Source organism: Buceros rhinoceros, unplaced genomic scaffold, assembly GCF_000710305.1.
Source record: "Buceros rhinoceros silvestris isolate BGI_N320 unplaced genomic scaffold, ASM71030v1 scaffold2737, whole genome shotgun sequence".
NCBI classification, from domain to species: domain Eukaryota; kingdom Metazoa; phylum Chordata; class Aves; order Bucerotiformes; family Bucerotidae; genus Buceros; species Buceros rhinoceros.
In genome coordinates, this window is record NW_010421387.1 from 1 (window position 1) to 18,869 (window position 18,869).

The 18,869-nt window shown below is 37.9% G+C and overlaps 1 protein-coding gene across 1 annotated transcript in view; it reads right to left on the minus strand.

Annotated features, from left to right (window-relative positions):
• Window positions 1-3,463: 3,463 nt before the first annotated feature.
• The window catches only part of ATXN10 (ataxin 10), a 70,798-nt gene continuing 55,392 nt past the window's right edge, over window positions 3,464-18,869 (minus strand). Inside the window, exon 11 of the mRNA XM_010139620.1 lies at window positions 3,464-3,651. Within this exon, the coding sequence (XP_010137922.1) occupies window positions 3,464-3,651 (188 nt within the window). The remainder of the gene's footprint in view (window positions 3,652-18,869) is intronic.

Below are 18,869 nucleotides of genomic sequence, written 5' to 3' on the forward strand. Positions count from 1 at the left end.
CGGGCGCCACCGCGGAACGCACCCACGCCGCGGCCGGACGCCGGTGCCACGCAACCCCACGAAAACCCCGGCTCTCAGCGCGCCTCCCTCCCCACCCCCGGCTCCCACCTCCACACACCAAAGGGGTGGACACTGCCTAAGGAATCCTTAGGGATTTTAAGAAGGAAGGGAAAAGGCAAGGGAAAATGCCTTGTTCTGCACTACTTCATGACTCACTCACACACACGCCCCCGCACACCCCCACCCATTTAACGTGAAGAAGTCTGCTTAAGAGTACTGCAAGAAGACAGCAAATTCTAAGTCAACATAAAACAATGATATAGGTAAGGTTAGGTACAAAGATCTAAGGTGATTTTGGGTACAGCCTCACATTTTTAGTACTTTTTCACTTGCAAATAAAGGGGAGTTTTTCTGGGGTCTCGCTGTGCAACCACATCAACCTCAAAATATAAAATCAACTGCTAAATAAAGATTGCCACAATAGCATTAACTGCCTGAGATTTGGGGTTTTGTTGGTTGCATTAAAAAATGTGCTTTACAATTACTTTAGGCAAAATAACCTCAATTATTAGAAGGGGTAAAAATTCAGAACTTTGCAAGTGTTTATTTCTCACAATTTGCAAGAAAGCTCTTTAAAAAAATCTGTCCACTCATGATGAAAAACCAACTCTCTATTCCCTTTTAATAAAAAATAGACCTTAAAAGAAAAAAGATCTGATCACTTTTGTTTGAAAGCACTCGAAGGCAGTAAGATGGTCACAAGACTTGATCTGACTATTCTGCCCCTTTACAAACTCACTAAAGCTTGCTTTTTATGAGTGATTGCTGTGTTGTATTAATCCCCTGGCATATAAACCAAGCCTATTGGAGACTGGGACTCCACTGGGGGAGGACAGGGAAGCTGTTGTGTTCTGAGAATTAATCCATCTAGGAAAATCAAAAGCCAGCCACTCACAATACAGTAATCAGCATGTTCTCCACTATGAAAGCCCTACATTTCCCATTTAGAAAACATAGCTATTGCTCCACTATGTACTGAAACACACAAATCTCTTTTATTTATTTGTGTTTGTCATTATTTGGCTTATATTTATGGGTTTGTGCATATTCCATTGGTGGGTATACAACCATCAAGTTAAAAAAAACCCAACCAACCCTGTCTATTCCCAATTGCTTAAAAGGAAAAAAGGGACTCCCACTGCTTCTTCCACAACCAAAATTCTTTCTGGATTTGCTTTGTGAACAGGATTTTAACTCTTTATTACCCTAAATAATAGGAAATTCTTTGCATTTTTTCCCTTACATAGAAAGTCTGTTTTCTGTTCAGGATAATTATGGTTTTTCTCACTTCGTGAAATTATCTAACGTGTTTCCGAAGTAGTGGCGCTAAAATAAAAATGTTTGGAATTTTATAATTACTCAATTGAAAATGACTTCGCTTTATTTCCAGGTGCTGTTTTCCATTTGATGTATGTTTTTTTTTTTTAAGAGTAGATTTCTTTATTTTTGCCATTTAGTTGCCAGAAGTATGAATTTTCCATTTTGTTATGGAGATAACCAGTTACAAATGTTACGTGACAAATCTTATGTAATTGAACTGCTAAATGAATTCTGGCTTAAGTACAAGAATTAAGGCTGATGGAAATCATTGAGAAACCACAATCTGATAAACCGTGTCCTCATGAAGAACCCAAAATATACATCCTTTTCCCTTCGGCTGGTAAAAGGCAGCTACGTGTACAAGAAATGACTTTATAAATCAGCTCTTAAACAAAACAGTTCTTAATACCTGCTGAAATGTTCATGTCAAATTATTTTTAAAAGGCAAATAAAGCACTCTGCTTATATTCATATTTGTTTTTTGTTAAAACAATTTACAGTTTTCTCCCCCATTTGCTTTTGAAGTAAGAAGTCACTCTCCCTTTATATACATCCTTTTGGTAATAAATGGTTAAAGACAGCAGTTTGATATCATTGCCTTTAAAAACAACAGGTGGCTAAAATCCCACTATTCCATAGCCCCACCTGGTAGAAATTGAAATCTTATGACTAACCTGAAAAGATCTTAGTAGGCTGGCTGTACTCACCATCAGTTTTAAGTATTACTATGTATTTCTTAGAGCTCAAAGTACCATGTGGGTTTGTTTTCCATTGTTACATCAACAAACTGGAGGAGCAAAAGCTGATGCACTTGGCTGAACTTCTGTTACACGTATATGTGGTTTTAAGACATAAACCTGCCTTTCCATGTAAGAATGGGATTAAGTGACAACAACCACATGAACAATTCAGCTTTTCTGGGACCTCCCTGTCAGACCCAAGTGAAGATAACCAAATGACAGCAATGATACACAAGCGCTAGTAATATTATGCTGTAATTCTTATGCAAGGGGGATTACATTTCTTGGCTACCAGAGTAAAGCTATGGCACACACGGAGTTAACCATGCCCTCCCTGCCCTTTCTTCACCGCCCTTTCTCCCCCCTTCTCATTCATGCCACATTCCACAGTGGCAGGGTCCAACAACAATATAGGAGGGTACCCAAAATGAGGAGGCAGGGCCTTCCATTCTTTTGCCTCTCTTGAATTAATTAACTGGAAATGAGTTTTGTCAATGTTTTGGAAAGGCAGAGGGGTGAAAAGAAACTGCTAGAATTAATCACAGTGAGAAACTACCTCTTCAGCAATCTGCCAGAGTTCAGAAAACCCATGAGAAGTCCAAAATAAAAGGAAAGTGGGCTGACTTACCATCCAAAGGAACAAATAAAATTCAAACAAACACCCAAGTCTCCAAAACAGAGACATGCCTCAATGCAAAGGAATGTAGCATCTGTTGCCACAACAGCTTCAGCTTTGTTTTTAATATACCTGTCATGAAGACTGAAAGGAAACAAGGTAGAAAAAAAAATTTACCGATAATTTAAATACACAGAAGACATGATGTGTTTCATTCACCAAATAGTTACGAACATCCAATGTTTCACTGATCCTCATATAAGCAGGGATACTTAAGCACCATGACTAAAAACGAGTAACTTTCATCTTCAGCACCGATTTAGCACAGATCTTTTATACAGAGAAGTCGGGCTGCAAAGCGGTTATTTCTTTGTTGAGTGTTTAATGATAGTTATTCTCCAGGTTCGGCAATGGAAATTATAACAACTCAATATGGTACACAGGACATCTTCTTTCTAATAATGAAACAAGAAAGTAATGAATTTTCAACTATCTGAAAAGCAGGAACTTTTCCTATAGATTAATTTACCTAGGTATTTGGAAAATGTGCAGGTGTTGCTTTTTACAACAGTGAGGCAGAAGTATCATTTGGCAGTTTTTCTGAGAACGAACACAACTCTTCCTGCAGACTGAAATAAAACTGAAGAAATCTTGATTGTCTGAGTGCAGAAAAACATTTTAAAAGAGAAATCCTCTTTTAATGATTTGACTGTTCTTAAGTTTTTGTTCACGAAGGCTTTTTCCTGACAGATCTCAGAATTAACTTGTCATCTTGTTTCTCTGCCTGTAAACCCATACTCTCAAGGGCAGAATTATCTGCCAACCCCTTCTCCTCCATCCGTGCAACAACCTCTTGGTTTCTCTCATTCTGTTCAGTCAGATTTCGGATAGCATATACTGCCCACTGGTTCACAACTGTTGGTCAAAGTTAAGGATCATTTACTCATGTAAATATGAAACAATGCTTATTTTAATTAATTACTGCATTCACCTCCCCTTGCCATCCGCCTCCCTCAAACCCTCAGACCCAGGAAAACAGCAGAAATCAAGAGTTAGAAAAAGACACTTACAGGCAATGATTCTGAACCTGGAAATATTTGCACACAAGGTAATTTAAGTTTAAATGAGGTATGCCCATTGACTTCAGGCAAGTTTACCAGGTTTTATCTTGAATTAAAAACAAAACAAAAACCATAAATTAACTGCAGGAATTAAAAAGACATATTGTTTAAGACCAAAATTACAGTTAATGGAAATGTTTCAATAATCTTCTTAGTCAAATTAAAAAAAAAGAAAAAAGTCAATCACTGTGTTTATGATCCAAACACTTCAATGCTGCACTTCCAAGAACTGGCAAACAAAATCAGGTACAAGAAAGACGACAAGTATTATTTTCACTGCACAAGTTGAAGAAATATAGAAAAAGAAAAACACATTTTATCCAGGTTAATAACTGAAAATAGCACAATAATGTGGGGGAAAAAAACATTTAGATTCTAATGTTATCTAAACTCAGTTCTTTGTGCCTGGGTGCTTCCACAAGCTTGCCAACAGAACAGATGCTAAAATCACCAGCAGGCAGCTCCTGCTCACATTTAAACAGGCACAAGCTGCAACTTATTCACCTTCTAAGGTGGTCCCTTGAGGCCAGGATTGAGGCACATGTCAGGGCCATAGACAAAGGATTTAAATTCCCAGGATCATCAGTCAGGCATCTTCCCAGTGAACTACAGTGTTCATTTTATGAAGTGTCAGAGATGTTAGCCCCAATTCTGCAGCTGAAAAGCTATGTTATGATACAATCCTTCCCAAGTTACCCATACGAGAGGCAAGCCATTCTGAACCACATAAAAGTGGTTTGCCTGCAGGGCACCAATTATTTACTACATGTAGCTTCACATCCAGCAGAAGAATATGCATAATTTACTCATCTCTTCGAAGTCTTTTGGGTTGGACAAAACCTGAGCACAGAGATGAGATAGTGTTCTTATGGGCATTTGCCGAGGGGATGAGTGGAGGGGAAAACTCCTCAATTGTGGAAGCTGGGAATTTCAGCCAAAAGAATAAAATGCAGGAACCGGACTTTCCTCACAGAGTCTATCATGACAGCATTTGGAAAATCCAGTATGACTGCATGCACATTCTTACAGTGGCAGTCTTGTCATTTCTCTGTGCACCCTACGCTAACCACTGTGCCTACCTTGCTGCCACCTCCAAGTAGGCTTACACGCTTCCAGCAGAGGCAGTCTCTCCTGCTGGGTTGCTGGATGCAAAAGACAATGTGGATGGACAACGGCATACAGCAGGAGCAGCTTTCTTAATATAGGACTAGGTCCTGCCTTCGCAAGTTTACATGTTAAGAAAAGGGAAGCGATAAACTAAGAATACAGGAGACAAAAAAAATCATGACTATATATAACCACAGCGCTACTTAGATGCCAAAAGAGAATAGAGAAGGGACTGAAATAAAAAGCACACAAGGAACCATCATCAGAGAGAGAAGGGTTTAAATGAAGAGCAGCTTGGACAAACATCACAGGAAACATACACACTAGGGAACAATCCTGCATTGGTGTGCATCAGTGAAAGAGCCCCCTGCCTTTTAATAGAAACTTCTATTTATTCTCCCGTTCAAACAGCCCAGAACTGAAAACAAAAAATGGCAAAGCAGTAACAATTACAGGGTTTGGTTTTTTTCTGTCCGAGTTCTTCAGACTTTGTCAGGAAACATGCTGAACACCTTCATTTAAAAAATTCTGGCATAAGATAGTGACAGAGGAGAGAAATTAAGAAAAAAAAAAGTACGTATCACATCAAAGCCTTAATAGGTGAACATGACAGAGAACATTAATGTATTCTCTTCTGTCAGCACATCACTACTACAGTTAAGTGAAAAGACAAGTGCCAAGCTACATTTAAGTTACACAAACTGAATATTTCCACTGAAGGTTACATTTGAGTATATAAAACAAAAATAAAATATCAAAGAAACAAACCCATGTATGTACAGAATCTCACTCATCAGCTGCAATGGTGAGAATAAATTTCAGAATAGTAAGGTATGGAAGCCGATGAGAGCACTGAACAAAAGCTGATACCTAGCAGGTCTTTCTGAGGTCTGATTTAGGGTGTTTCATGAGAAAGCAACATGAAAATATCCCAATGGACTGTGAGAAACACACTACCATACTCCTGGGATGGGGAGCAGACTTGTCTTGTTGTGCTCCTAAAATAGAGCTCTTCATAAAATACTGCACTTGCATACAAGAATACCTCCTAAAAAATAGAAATAATTTTCACAGACCGACAGTTCTCAATCATGCAAAGAGCCACACAGAGAAAAAAGTAGTTTTTTTTTTATTAGTCTTGGGAATAATCCTGTTATCATCATCTTTATGTCCTTCATCACAAAACCACTGCTAAACCCCCCAGTAAATGATGTTTTCCTATTATCATATCCATTCATGCTTAAATAATATCTAAGACATCCCCATTGTCGTATGAACTCTATCATCATTATGGCATTTATCATTATTGACTACTGTAGCTGAAGCTGCAAAATGGTTTCAATAACGTTTTCACTCACTGAAAAACTCTGTTCTATATGTAGGTTTTCCATTGTAAATTCAGTCATGAATATGCACGACTTCCCTTGTTCACATGCTGTGTGAGGCTAAGACCTTTGGATGGCTGTGTGCAGACCTAGACAGACATAAGTGTCAGCAGAGATTAAAGCTAGTCCCCAGCTAATGTTCACATTACCCTCTTGCTCCTCTCCAAAGATAGAGAGAAAATTAAACATTTTCTAGAGTCTCTAATCCTACCAACACTTTAAGCATTTTATTGTATGCTCAGCTTTAGAAAGAGAGCTTCTAAAGTTTCCATAGTTACTACAAAGAAGAGCATGAGCCTGTTTGTTGTGAAACAACAAAAGGAAAGAAATAGAGCAAGCACAGTAGATTGCGTAGACTTGTCTAGCTTTTTCCAACAGGACATACTGCACTCTCAGATTACTAAATATTTCAGACAAGTGAAGATTACAATTTCTTTGCCACAGTTCTATGTGTGCAGTTTTATGCCACAGTGTAGAGGACATACAAAACAAAAAAATTCATTTTATTTTGCAGGAGCCTCATTACTAGACTACCTGTGTCTAGGGGATGAAAGCAGACACTTTTACCCATTTATAGCAACTCTATTTACAAAATCCTTCAGTAGTGTATGCTATCGGATTCCTGTGTTATTTTGACTTATAGAAACAATAACAAAACTGAATCAGCTTGCCCTGTGTTCCGTATTTGGGCAAACATCTTCATACAGCAATTTACAGTTTATCATCTAAACTCTTCTGGTCGTAAACTCCTTGGCTTCACAGAGGAGGACACACAGGGAAAAAGGAAAAGAGGTGGAGAAAATGTGCTGGCAATCTGCCCTAGAGGGTGAAAAATTTTACTACCTGGAATCAAAATGAACTATGAAAATCTATGCTACTAAATGCTGTGTAAGATTTGCCATTGACTGCAAAGGGAACTCTTCACAATTTCCTTGTTTCTTTTCATATGGATTCTGCTATAAGAGGTAGCTAGAGCGAATGCTAGCTACAGCACAGTGACTGTTTTGTAAGTTTAATGGTGTATGAAAATACAACTGCATACTGTCAGGAGTCACTAATCAATATCCTATTGCAATGCACTACTGGACAGAAGGACTTAAGAAACCACGTCCCAAAGACAGCATTCATCTTTCATTCACGTATTACTAGGTCCAACTTTGACTAAATGTTATTGACAAGTCTATTGCAGCCGTCAGGACCTGTATGAACTGTTGCATAAAACAATGTGGTTTCTACGGATGGAAGACAGTAGACATAATCATTAATGAAGTTTGAATCCAACAAGGTAGGGTAAGTAATGATGAAAGTATGTTGCTAGAAAAAGACGAGTAGTTTTTACGGTTATCTTTAACTAATATAGGGTACTGAAGAGTGGTGTCAAGGAGAACATACATCTGCTATCTTAAGTCCCTTTGATACTTCTTAATGCTGAGGAATTTCTAAATATAACACCCTTGGTGGAGAGTTTGATTTATTACATATTGTAGATACTTTTTTTTCTAGTTAGACTATGTCTGGTACTACAGTTGACTTTCAATAATTAAATGGTTACTTAGGAATCTCTCTTCCTTCAGAGTCATTTGGCCTAATGAAAAAAAGAGGATATTCTTTGCTCAATTCTATTATCTCATTTAAATCAGATTTTTGACTATTTAAATATTAACTTCATTTTAATCAAATATAAGAAGAGATATAAAGCCTTATCAAGCAAGACAACCCTAGGGTTGGAACCCTAGTCAAATGGGCTGTTTATGTAACAGCTAAAGCCATCCAACTGTTTACAGGGCTTAAAAAAAACCCAACAAACCACCAACCAAAACAAACAAGTCTTGTTAATCATATTTCTTTTTGGTCTTCAACAAGTAATCCAAGTATCACTAAAATTTCTGTACACAGGAATGAAATATCCTGTTAGAATAGCATCATGTTAGAAGAATCACTTCCATTTACAGACCTGACTGGACCACACTGAAAAGACATAAACCACTTCCAAGTCTTTCAGTCCTTTTAAGTACTGTTGCTTCACAGCAACTTGAAGGTAATTCTTCTCACCATTAAAGAGGTCTCCAGAGAGCTACCACAACTGTTAAATCACAGTTCAGATAAATGTGTCACGATGACCACATATAGTAGAAAGAGTCAGGATTTTGGTCCCTTACAGTCAGTCAAATTGCTTACGAAGTTCTGCAAGCTTCTTCCTGTTGGGGGTTTTAGCAGTTCTGTGAAGTCCTAGAAACTGTATAAGATGACAGCAATGCCTTACAACTCCTTTAACTTTCTTAGGTAATTTTTATTTGTGCTTAAGACAGATAATAATGAACTAAAGGTTTTAACTTAATTTATTTACTTATTTTAAAGGAACTAAATTTTAGAATTAAAGTTTTGGACTCTATTTATACCTGATAGTAAACTATCAGCATCAGAAAACTTCAGAAATTCAGCCTTTACAAACTCAAAATACTCTGCCTACAAGTTAGAATAAAAAGGTCTAAAATATTTTGGTTGCCTTTGTTTGTATTTATTCCATAGCAGTTATTATCACCTACGACTGCAGACTCCACATTCTGGGTTTAAATGCTATAGACAGGCAGTGCTGTATCAGCTCTCAGTGTCCTTTCTTCCCCTGCTTTATCTAGCTCTTGCAGAGCAGACACAGCACAACTCACCTAATCTAGAAGCCTCCAAGGTGGAGAGGCATCATTGGGTGCTGGAAGAGGCATTTATTCCTGATCATACATTTTAGGGATAAGATTTGTAACACTGGGGAACCTAAAGCAGAGGGTCATTTCTGCAACAGGTTAACTCTCACCTGGTCCAAGAGATCAGGAGGGTTGGACCATCCACCGCCGAACAAGCGTCAATCTTCACCACTACGTGGCAGCAAAGCTTCACTGGAAATGCGTTAAACCAGATGTCTGCAGCCAGCCCTATCCTATTCCTTAACTGGGACAGGAAGACCAGGGTCGGCTGATGATGTTTACTGCTAGTACTCTCCATGCAAATCCGCTTGCATAAAATATTTTGTTAAAGACAGAAAGCCTATCCTCTGAAACCTGTACTGGGGTTTGCAGCTTGGATTCCACTCTGAACATTGCTTGGCCAGAGAAAGATCTCAAATGATACCATATCAGAACAGAAAAGTAGGCAAAACTACTCTTTAAAATAATCAAAATAGTTTCGATTCCAAGGCAACATTCTCTGTAATTCACAGCCTACACAGGTTAGGAAACATCCACAGCAGAAAACTGTACATTAAATATTTTCTTCCAGTTCCCAATCCTTCACTACCCTCCCACACCAGTAGTTATCTCTTCCTTTAGCAGACAAACACCATCTTTCTGGCTACCTCTATTTATATCAGCCTCTGAAGGACCTACCCATCTTCTGTAATGATGAATCAATTTCTTAAAGTGCGCCTTGTGGGATACAGGTTTCTTTAGAAAGGGGCTGATACCATCTGTATAATCAACGGACATACACGAGATACGACACGCCTAACTTTCAGTGACAGTATCTAAGTATCTATGGGCAACAAACAATTTCAAGAACAGAATTGAAGATTACACCTCTTTTGCCCAACACTTCTGCAATAAACACAGACGACCAAAGGTAAGGCACTCTTGAAATCAAGCCCACCAATTCTGTTCCATGTATAAGATATTTTCACACTTTTCTTCTGAAAGTCATCCAATGTTGATTGGGAGATTCCACTGTGTTCCTCAAAACTGTTCCAGTGGGTAAATAGCTCAAATTACAGCCTGTGATTTGCTTCTGGTTTAGGTTTGTTTAGAATTGTTTCCAAACACTGATTTTCACTATAGATTATTATTCATTAAAGTGCTGTTTACTACTTCAGCAATTTGGGTTACTAAGACATTACTCATCTAGAGCAATGTGGGGATTTTTCTCCCCAGATCACTTGTATTTCTAGGTTAACAGATCACACAAGATGCCACTGAACAGTATTACATACTCAGCTTGTTATTAGTCTAATGTCTGCCAGATAAACAACAACTAATCCATGTTCTATGTGCCTCTTTTCATGATCTGTGGGACTGAAAACACACCTACTATACCATGAAACTAAACACGAAACTTTAGTCCAGTACTCCAGAGGTACAAATGCCATAGTACATGTTTAGCTATGTTAGTCTATTTTTACTATCAAGTCTCTTATGCCAAAACTTAAAGAACTTTAAAAAAAAAGATGAAGCCATAACCTCTAGTTTATTTTCCTTTTTCCTATACTCAGACTTGTAATACTAGCTTCAAACCATGAATATGACACATTCATTTTTGCTGCTTAGGCTGCCATTTTCCTTTTAAAATTATGACTTACATTTTTAATAGAAACCTGTAATTTATGAGTAGCTATAAATCATCTGGGTTTAAACAGAATCACACTCTTGATCAATCTCAGGCTAATGTCTGTTCTTACAGTCCTTTCTGTTACACTAATCCCATTTTAAGTATTCATGACAACTAAATCTGCTAGTTATCTCTAAGAGCTACCAGAGAGTTAGCAGGTTATTACATTAAAAAGAAAAAGCTTCAATTGCTGTTACCTATGCCTTAGCTTATCTTCTTTTCCCAGGTGCAGAAAAAAATGCAAAATTCCATTAAGATGAAACTCATGTATAAAATTACTATTAAAACCTACCACAAACATTGAGATGTAAAGCACCAAAGCATAGAAGAATGGTAATTGCATTCACAAACTGATTAAATATCAGGCAGACTGTAGTAATTTTTGAATTTCCTTGGACATGTAAAGAAAAAAGCTCCACCTACACACAAATATATTCATGCACATTTATATGCATACAGATAGAAATAAGCAGCTTTTCTAAAATGCTTTAAAATGGAAATTATGGAAGTAAAACTTTCAAAAAATTTGGCACTAGACTTAAAAACCCAACCTAACTAATACCCGAGGTGTGGTCAAGCTAATTACAGTTTATCACTCTAAGGTAGACGATAAGATAAGCTGACTCACAATTTGAATAGCTCTTTTTCTATTCATCATCTCTAGAGATTCATCCATTCATAAAGATTCAGCAAGGATCTGTATGCCACCGTATCTTTCAGCCTTGTACTTGACTATTTTATTGATTTAGTGTCTCTAAATAACTTATGTGGCATAACACCTATCCTTGCTGCTTTTGGTAATTTCAAATTTCAATTTTATGACAAATAATCAAAACAATGAAGGACAATGAAACTCTAGTTCCAGTCTCATAGACATCAGATTATGTCCAGTATGCATCCAAAAATAACAATGGCTAACTAAATGAGTGTTTTGAAAGATGCACCTAAGTTACAACTAACTAAGGTTTTTCTCCCATGTTTGGCAAAATAGCCATTATATCTGCTACAATTTCAAGAAATGGTTGCATCTCCTTCCAGAAATCTCAGAACACCAAAAGACAACAAAAAAAATAAAATAAAAAAAAAAAAATCAGTGAAATGGACTGCAAATATTTTCTTAGTGAGAAGGTTAGATTTTGGAAATAATTTCAGAAGTAGAAAGAACAAAGTCTAAAAGAACTGGGGAAGCAAGGGAAAACTATTTAAGGATCAGGAAAGACCTACATAGGACAATGCATTCACGAGCTGAAGTTATAGCTTGTTTTAATAAAAAAATAGTGACTGAAAATGGGACAACAGAAAAATGCATTATGCAAAGCATTGGCCATATGACATCTGAACATTCTTTGGAGGCATAGAGGAAACAATGTCAAGAAAACAGACTGAAATATGATAAGGTGGTTGTAGAAGGCATTCCATTCTCAACAATATTTTTTAACCACTCCCAGGTTTATTTAAAAAAATAAAAACCTTTGGGTCTCAAATTTCTAGTGCTCCATCTCAGCCCAGAGGGGAATTTTTCAAAAGGAAGTCTACAGAAAAATCAAGCGAGCTGTTTCAACTATAAAAGCAGTGAAATATTATAATTTTTGGTACTCCTGGTAACTAAAGAACCACTTTCAAGAATTCAAGCCTGTCATGGATTAAAATCCACAAAGAGGATTAGGGCCGAAGACAAATATGACAATATTTGGTTTAGAAATACAGTTATTAACTTTAATTCCTCACTTTTACATGCATGAGTTAGTGCTGACAGAGATTACTCTTCTCAAGGGATTGGAAATATTAAAATGTAACATTTGAAAACACCTTATTGCATTCTGTATAATTCTGTTACACCTCCTCCAGCTTTAGGAGGGACCCTGTACATCACACGTTTCTTACTGATGCCAATTGTCACTTAGCGGAGCTGAGTAGAAGTGAGATATGAAAGAACAGACTTCATATTTACATCTCTGCAAATCTTCTTCAGCACTTTATATACTCTCGAGAAAATTAATACTCCCCCCCGAACTCTGAATTTCAGTATTTTAATTATTCTGCAGATGCACTAAAGTATTTGCATCCTTAAATCATGGAATCAGCAACATGAAATATACTATTGCAGAATCATCTGGTTGGAAGAGATCTTCAAGATCATTGAGTCCAACCATACAACGTGTGCTGCCAGGATCCCTAAACCATGTCCCTCAGTGCCACCTCTACACGTCTTTTAAACACTTCAAGGGATGATGACTCCACCACCTCCCTGGGCAGCCTGTTCCAATGATTTACAACCCTTTGGGTGAAGAAATTTTTCCTAATATCCAACCTAAACCTCCCCTGGCACAACTTGAGGCCATTTCCTCTAGTCTCGTCACTTGTAGCATGGGAGAACAGTCAACCCCCACCTCACTACAGCCTCCTTTCAGGGAGCTGTTACAGAGCAATAAGGTCTCCCCTCAGCCCCCTTTTCTACAGGCTAAACAACCCCAGTTCCCTCAGCCACTACTCACAAGACTTGTGCTCTAGACCCTTCACCAGCTTCGCTGCCCTTCTCTGGACATGGCTCAGCACCAAAATGTCCTTCTTGAAGTGAGAGGCCCACAACTGGACACACTATTCCAGGTACAATTTCACCAGTGCTTTGTTCAAGGGGACAATCGCTTCTCTCCTCCTGCTGGCCACACCATTGCTCATACAAGCCGGGATGCTGTTGGTCTTCTTGGCCACCTGGGCACACTCCTGGGTCATGTTCAGCCGGTTGTCAACCATCAACTCCGGGTCCTTTTCTGACAGGCAGCTTTCCAGCTACGCTTCCCCAATCCTGTAACACTACAGGGGGTTGTTGTGGCCCAAGTGCAGGACCCGGTAGGAATTACAATTTTGTTAAATGTCCAAACACAAAATTAAATCTGTGGTCATTTCTGGAAGAAAAAAAAAAAAGGGACAGTTCTTTCATTTCTCAAACTATCTTTTACGTACTGCACACTGCATTCCTTGTGTGGTCCCAGTCTTTTCTGTATTAGGAGAATGTTGCATTTGACAAGAGAAAATTTGTTCTTGGGGAACAGTGTGAATTACTTATACAGCTAGTAGATGTAGAACATCTCATAAGAATACTTCAGATTTTTGTTTTCATTCTAAAGTAAACATTTTCTTGCAACAAACATCAGAAGAGCAGTCTTTGAGTCAGAATTTAGGTCTACCAAATATCATGCTTAATGTAGCAGATTTTTTGCCTGGTTCTTCACCTTTAGCTGAGTGACATTCTAAAGAGTTTGCAACATACAGAAAAGATAAACAATGGGTTAAGACATGGAAGCTGTGTTATCCCATCTCTTCAGATGTGAAGCCAATGTCAAGAGTGATTTAAAATAAGATTAGGTTACACAAATGACTCCTGTACCCTTTTCAACAGGGAGTATGCACCTAGATCGTGCCCCTTCACAGCTTTACAATAATCCCACTGAGGACACTTTATTCAATATCGTATAGACAAATCCTACTTAGAATGGAATCCAGACCTCTTAGTCCGTCAGCCTTCTGTAAGAACAAGATTGGTTACTTGAAATGCTTCTTTCAAAAGTGTAGAAATGACCTGATACATAGTGACAGGAATGGGCACTGGTGGGCAGATGACCTTCCCAACCTAAACCAAAAGCAGTGTTTGATCATGTTTGCTCAAACCTAGTCATGTTTTACCCCTTTCACCATGAGAAATAACAAGAGGTTGAAGTCTCTTGGGAATCCCTTAGGAAACTGACGCACTACTGCAGCCAAAAAAACCCAGCTCTTACCATCAACAACACTGAGGGATACCCTTGGGAGCCATGTAGACCCCTAAGCTCCATTTGTATCTAACAAAATACAGCTACAAAAAAATCCACAGCAACTCACAGGAACAGGATAGGATTTAGTCTGCTGACTAAACTGAAAGAAATAGGCCCCTCTCAGAATGTTCATGCTCAAAGAATAACCACACTTGTACCTGTTCCAGCTTCTAGTCTGACCAGTTCATCTGAATATAATTCTAAGATATAGAGGAGCAAAGGTTTGTGCATATGCCACAAACCAGAAGTCCTCCACACTCTCTGCAATCTTTTTAAAGAAGAATTCTCTGCACATAGGAGTTGAATTTATCTGGAATATACAACAGTTTCTTTTTGCTTGACCATTTTTTAAAATTCTAGTTCTGTCTTTGGCAGTTGGCTTCCATTCAGCTGCTACTTTGGTTGTCTTGGGCACTATGAATCTAAAGGTTCAGGCCCACAAATTTCTGCTCTTTACCTGTGCTGACAAGTCCCATTCTTTCACTGCTGACCTCAACAACTGCTGGGTCACTAAAATCTTACTATCTAAAACTGAAAGTCACTAAAACTTGCCTTTTTTGTTAAAGTCGTACTGACACAATCAGTACTGGTTTACAGCAAATAAGATTCTAATAGTGCTCTGTGTCCAAGGATAAGGGCTGCAGCAGCAACAACCTGCGCTAGTGCAAAACTGAAACCCTCTACCAAAGAATACATTTCTATTTAGCCCAGGTAGACTTCAAACCTACTTGTGTGGCAAAGCAAATGTCAATGGGATGAGGAAAACAGTAATTTCTCACACGTGGACAGAACTTCACTGGGCATGAGGAGGGCAGTACTGTTTTTGTCATTAGTCTAAGCTCTTTGCACTGACCACATCCATTGAAATAACATGATTTTATATATGCTTAAAAAAAATACAGAATCAAATAGGTTACGTTAAACTAGTATATGCATTGGCAGTGCCTAAAGTGAGCTTTCTAAAGAAAGGCACCATTACTGATGTAACTTTATGCTGTATTTTCTTGCCAACATACATGAGATGACCACATTTATATGAAAACGCTCAACTATACGATGGCTTACTCTACAAAGTCAACTCACGCTCCTATATTTGCTTTCTACTGGCTTCTATTCAGCTGTGAGGCTTTTTTACAGTATGTGGCCTGTTTTAGGTTGCACTCTGTAACTTAGAAATAAAATGTCTGTCAGTTCCCCCAAAAGTCTTTGCTGGCATCTCACAAAAACAAACTGCCATTGTTGTAGACCATAGCAACTTGATTTCTTCAAGCTTTAGCCAGAGGTTTCATGAACCACAATTATACTTGCTGCTGCCATGAAGTCAAAAGTATTTTCAGTCTACCTCTCAGATGACTTTCAGACAATATAATACAAGAAGCTTAGGGAGGGAGTATCTGAAAATTAACTTGTAGTTTCTACAATTCCATTCATTATTCAGACTAAGGGGTTTATGTTTGGATATCCACAGCAACCACAGGTTTTCCTTTGATAAATGATGAAAACCTTTACTCCTAAAACAGCCAGATGGATGTTTACTCATATTTATAAATATATATAATGTGTGTAGATACACACCCCCCCCTCCTCCCAGCAGGGTATTTCTCCTTCAAGTATGACTGCACATTGGCTAACAGAAAAAACATGCCTGTTTAGGTGTTAATATAATATGAACACTTCTGTAAGATCAGTACAATTAAATTCAGACATTCAAAAAATCATTTTATCAAGAGACCTACTACAAGAATCTCAGCAGGGTAAGATTGGCAAGCATCCTGAGAAAACAAGAACATCCCATCTTCAAAAACGCATTTCACTTCTCATTTTCAAGTTTTACCTCTAACAGATATTACACTGCAGTATGTCGGGTAATATGTTTTTTTCCTAAAACAGTAATAAATATGTCCAAGGACAGCAAATAAATTTAAAAAAGCACATATTTGTGTGTTACTAATGGGCATAAACACTAGGAAGTAGTGAAAAAACAGACAACCTAGTTAAGGTAAACTGAAAAGTATTCAATAATAAACAGGTTAGTCTATTTAGTCTTTCCATAAGCACCTTTTTTGTATGATTAGGGTCAAAAGTCTTTTGATCAGCATGGGCTGGCCTCCCTCCTTACGTTTGCCTTAAGCAAGCAGAAACTGAAAGGTCCAAAAAGAAGCTGGACGGAGCAGTAAGAGCTTAGGATGAGGTAAAAGACAAGAACAAAAAAGAAGGGATCTCGTCTGACGCTAGAGTCTCTCAGAGATGAGAAAGATGGTGGCTCAGAGAGCAAAATAGAAGATATTTTCATTTAGAACACCTTTTCAACCCAAACAACGTCAAAAGCAGGATCTGGAGTAAATTTTTTACTGGTATTACCCAGACAGGCATCTCCAGCCTACTCTAATCTGTGGTAGGTTTAATTTATTTGGTTTTAAATATAGGTTACATAAGTAAAGCACAACGCTCCCAACTTTTCAGAAGCAGAACAAGAAACTGAAATTTTAAACCCAAAACTTCCTCATAAAAGAACCTCTCTTTAAAGAAAAACAAGTCCACTTGAATTGTGTAACACCCTTTCTTCTTCTGAACACAGTCAGACAGTTATGATTAAGATGCAGCAAATCCAAGATGGAAGATTTAAAGGGCATAGAAGAAATTAAAGTGATATTCATCCTTCTCTGAAGTTTAACTCTTCAGATCCCAAGGTCTATAATAAACTGTATCTCCCCAGTCTCGCTGTTTACCTTTTCCCCTGTGCTAACAGCTGAGAATCTGGCATCTTTCAGCATTTCCCCACTGAGTTTACTTGGAATCATGCAATGTAAAAGTAGCTGAAAAGTTAAAATACCAATCCAAAGAACTGCAGGAGGTATAGTAAATTTATTCTTAACTGTCCCAAATCATCTTCATGTTTGTCACTAATGAGGGTTGGGCGTTTCTGTTGCTTTTACTAATGAAATACCCTGAAGGAAAAAATACTATTTGTTAGTATAAATGTAAAAGATGCCAATCTGTCTGAGATGTAGCTAGACAAGATAATAGTTCTCCCAAACTGGGCACTGAAAGACGAATTCAAACCTAAAAAGTTAAAGCAATGCAAACATGTCAGTTGAAATTCAGCTAGTAATCTTTTCAGCGATGAACATCCTGATATTTCTACGCACAGTATGGAACCATTCAGGATCTCAAAGGATGCAATTTTAAGGTAATGATAGGTTTACAACGGAATTTAATTTAGGATAAGAGCAGACCTACTTCCTCCTTCGGTATGCTTCCATACACTACAAATAAAAAGATTTATCAAAGGATTTCTCCTCTCAAAGGTAATAGAGCTCTTTTAACATCTAACATGGTAGTCTAGCTTCTCCTGATTAATTGCATACTGTAGGAAAATGATTTTTTTTTTTATCTAGAAAAAAAAAATCCTGCAACTTTTACCACAAAAGTTACATTTTTCTTTGGAAAACTTTGCGTGTGTAATTTGGAGACAGAACTTAGAAAAATAGACAAAATCAGTATATCAACTCTGTTTTCAATAGAAAACATAATGACATCATAACTCTAGAGCTTGAGTGTCTCCGAAACAGATAAAGACCAAATGAAAATGTGCATCTACAAAGATTTTACTAAGAAATCTAATATTCTTATATAATAGAAATCTGGATGTAACTTTTTCCAATCAGTTTTATCCAAGGAGAAATACAAACGACAAAGCCTGAAGCCACAAAAACAGGCACTAGAAACAAGAATATACAACAAAATTTCTGGATATCTCTCTCCAAAGAAACCACGGCTGAAGAGCTACATAGAGCTCTCCCTTGCAGTTTTCTACATTATCTTGGCAAACAACTGAGTGATCGTATTCAAATTTCGGCAACTTTCTCAAAATACATCTGAAGAGCTCCCTAAATACTTTCTTTTAATAAATCTTCCTTAAAAAGATAAAAAAGATGTCTTGGTTTGAGTTAGAACAGAACTAATTCTGTTCAGTGATTTTGCTTTTCAGCTCAGTCTCTTCTAAGTAACAGCACTGTCTGAAGTTAACAGCACATTTTTGCAGGCAGTGTCTGCTTCTAGTAGTGACAGCGCTTGATGTTTACAGATACTACAGGAACTGGCATGCAGAAAGACTCTTGCTGACACTTGCTGCTGTGCAGACCAAGGTCACTGCTAAATCCTGTGTCCCACGATGGGGATGCAGTAAGTTAGAGGCCGCGTCTGCAGAGAGAAGTGGACAGGACAGGAGACACTAAACTGACCATTGGAGTACTCCCTCCCATATAAGTCATATTTCGTATAAAGCTGAGGGATCACAAGGGTAAAACTCTCTTCTTCAATGACTGGTGTCTGAGGAG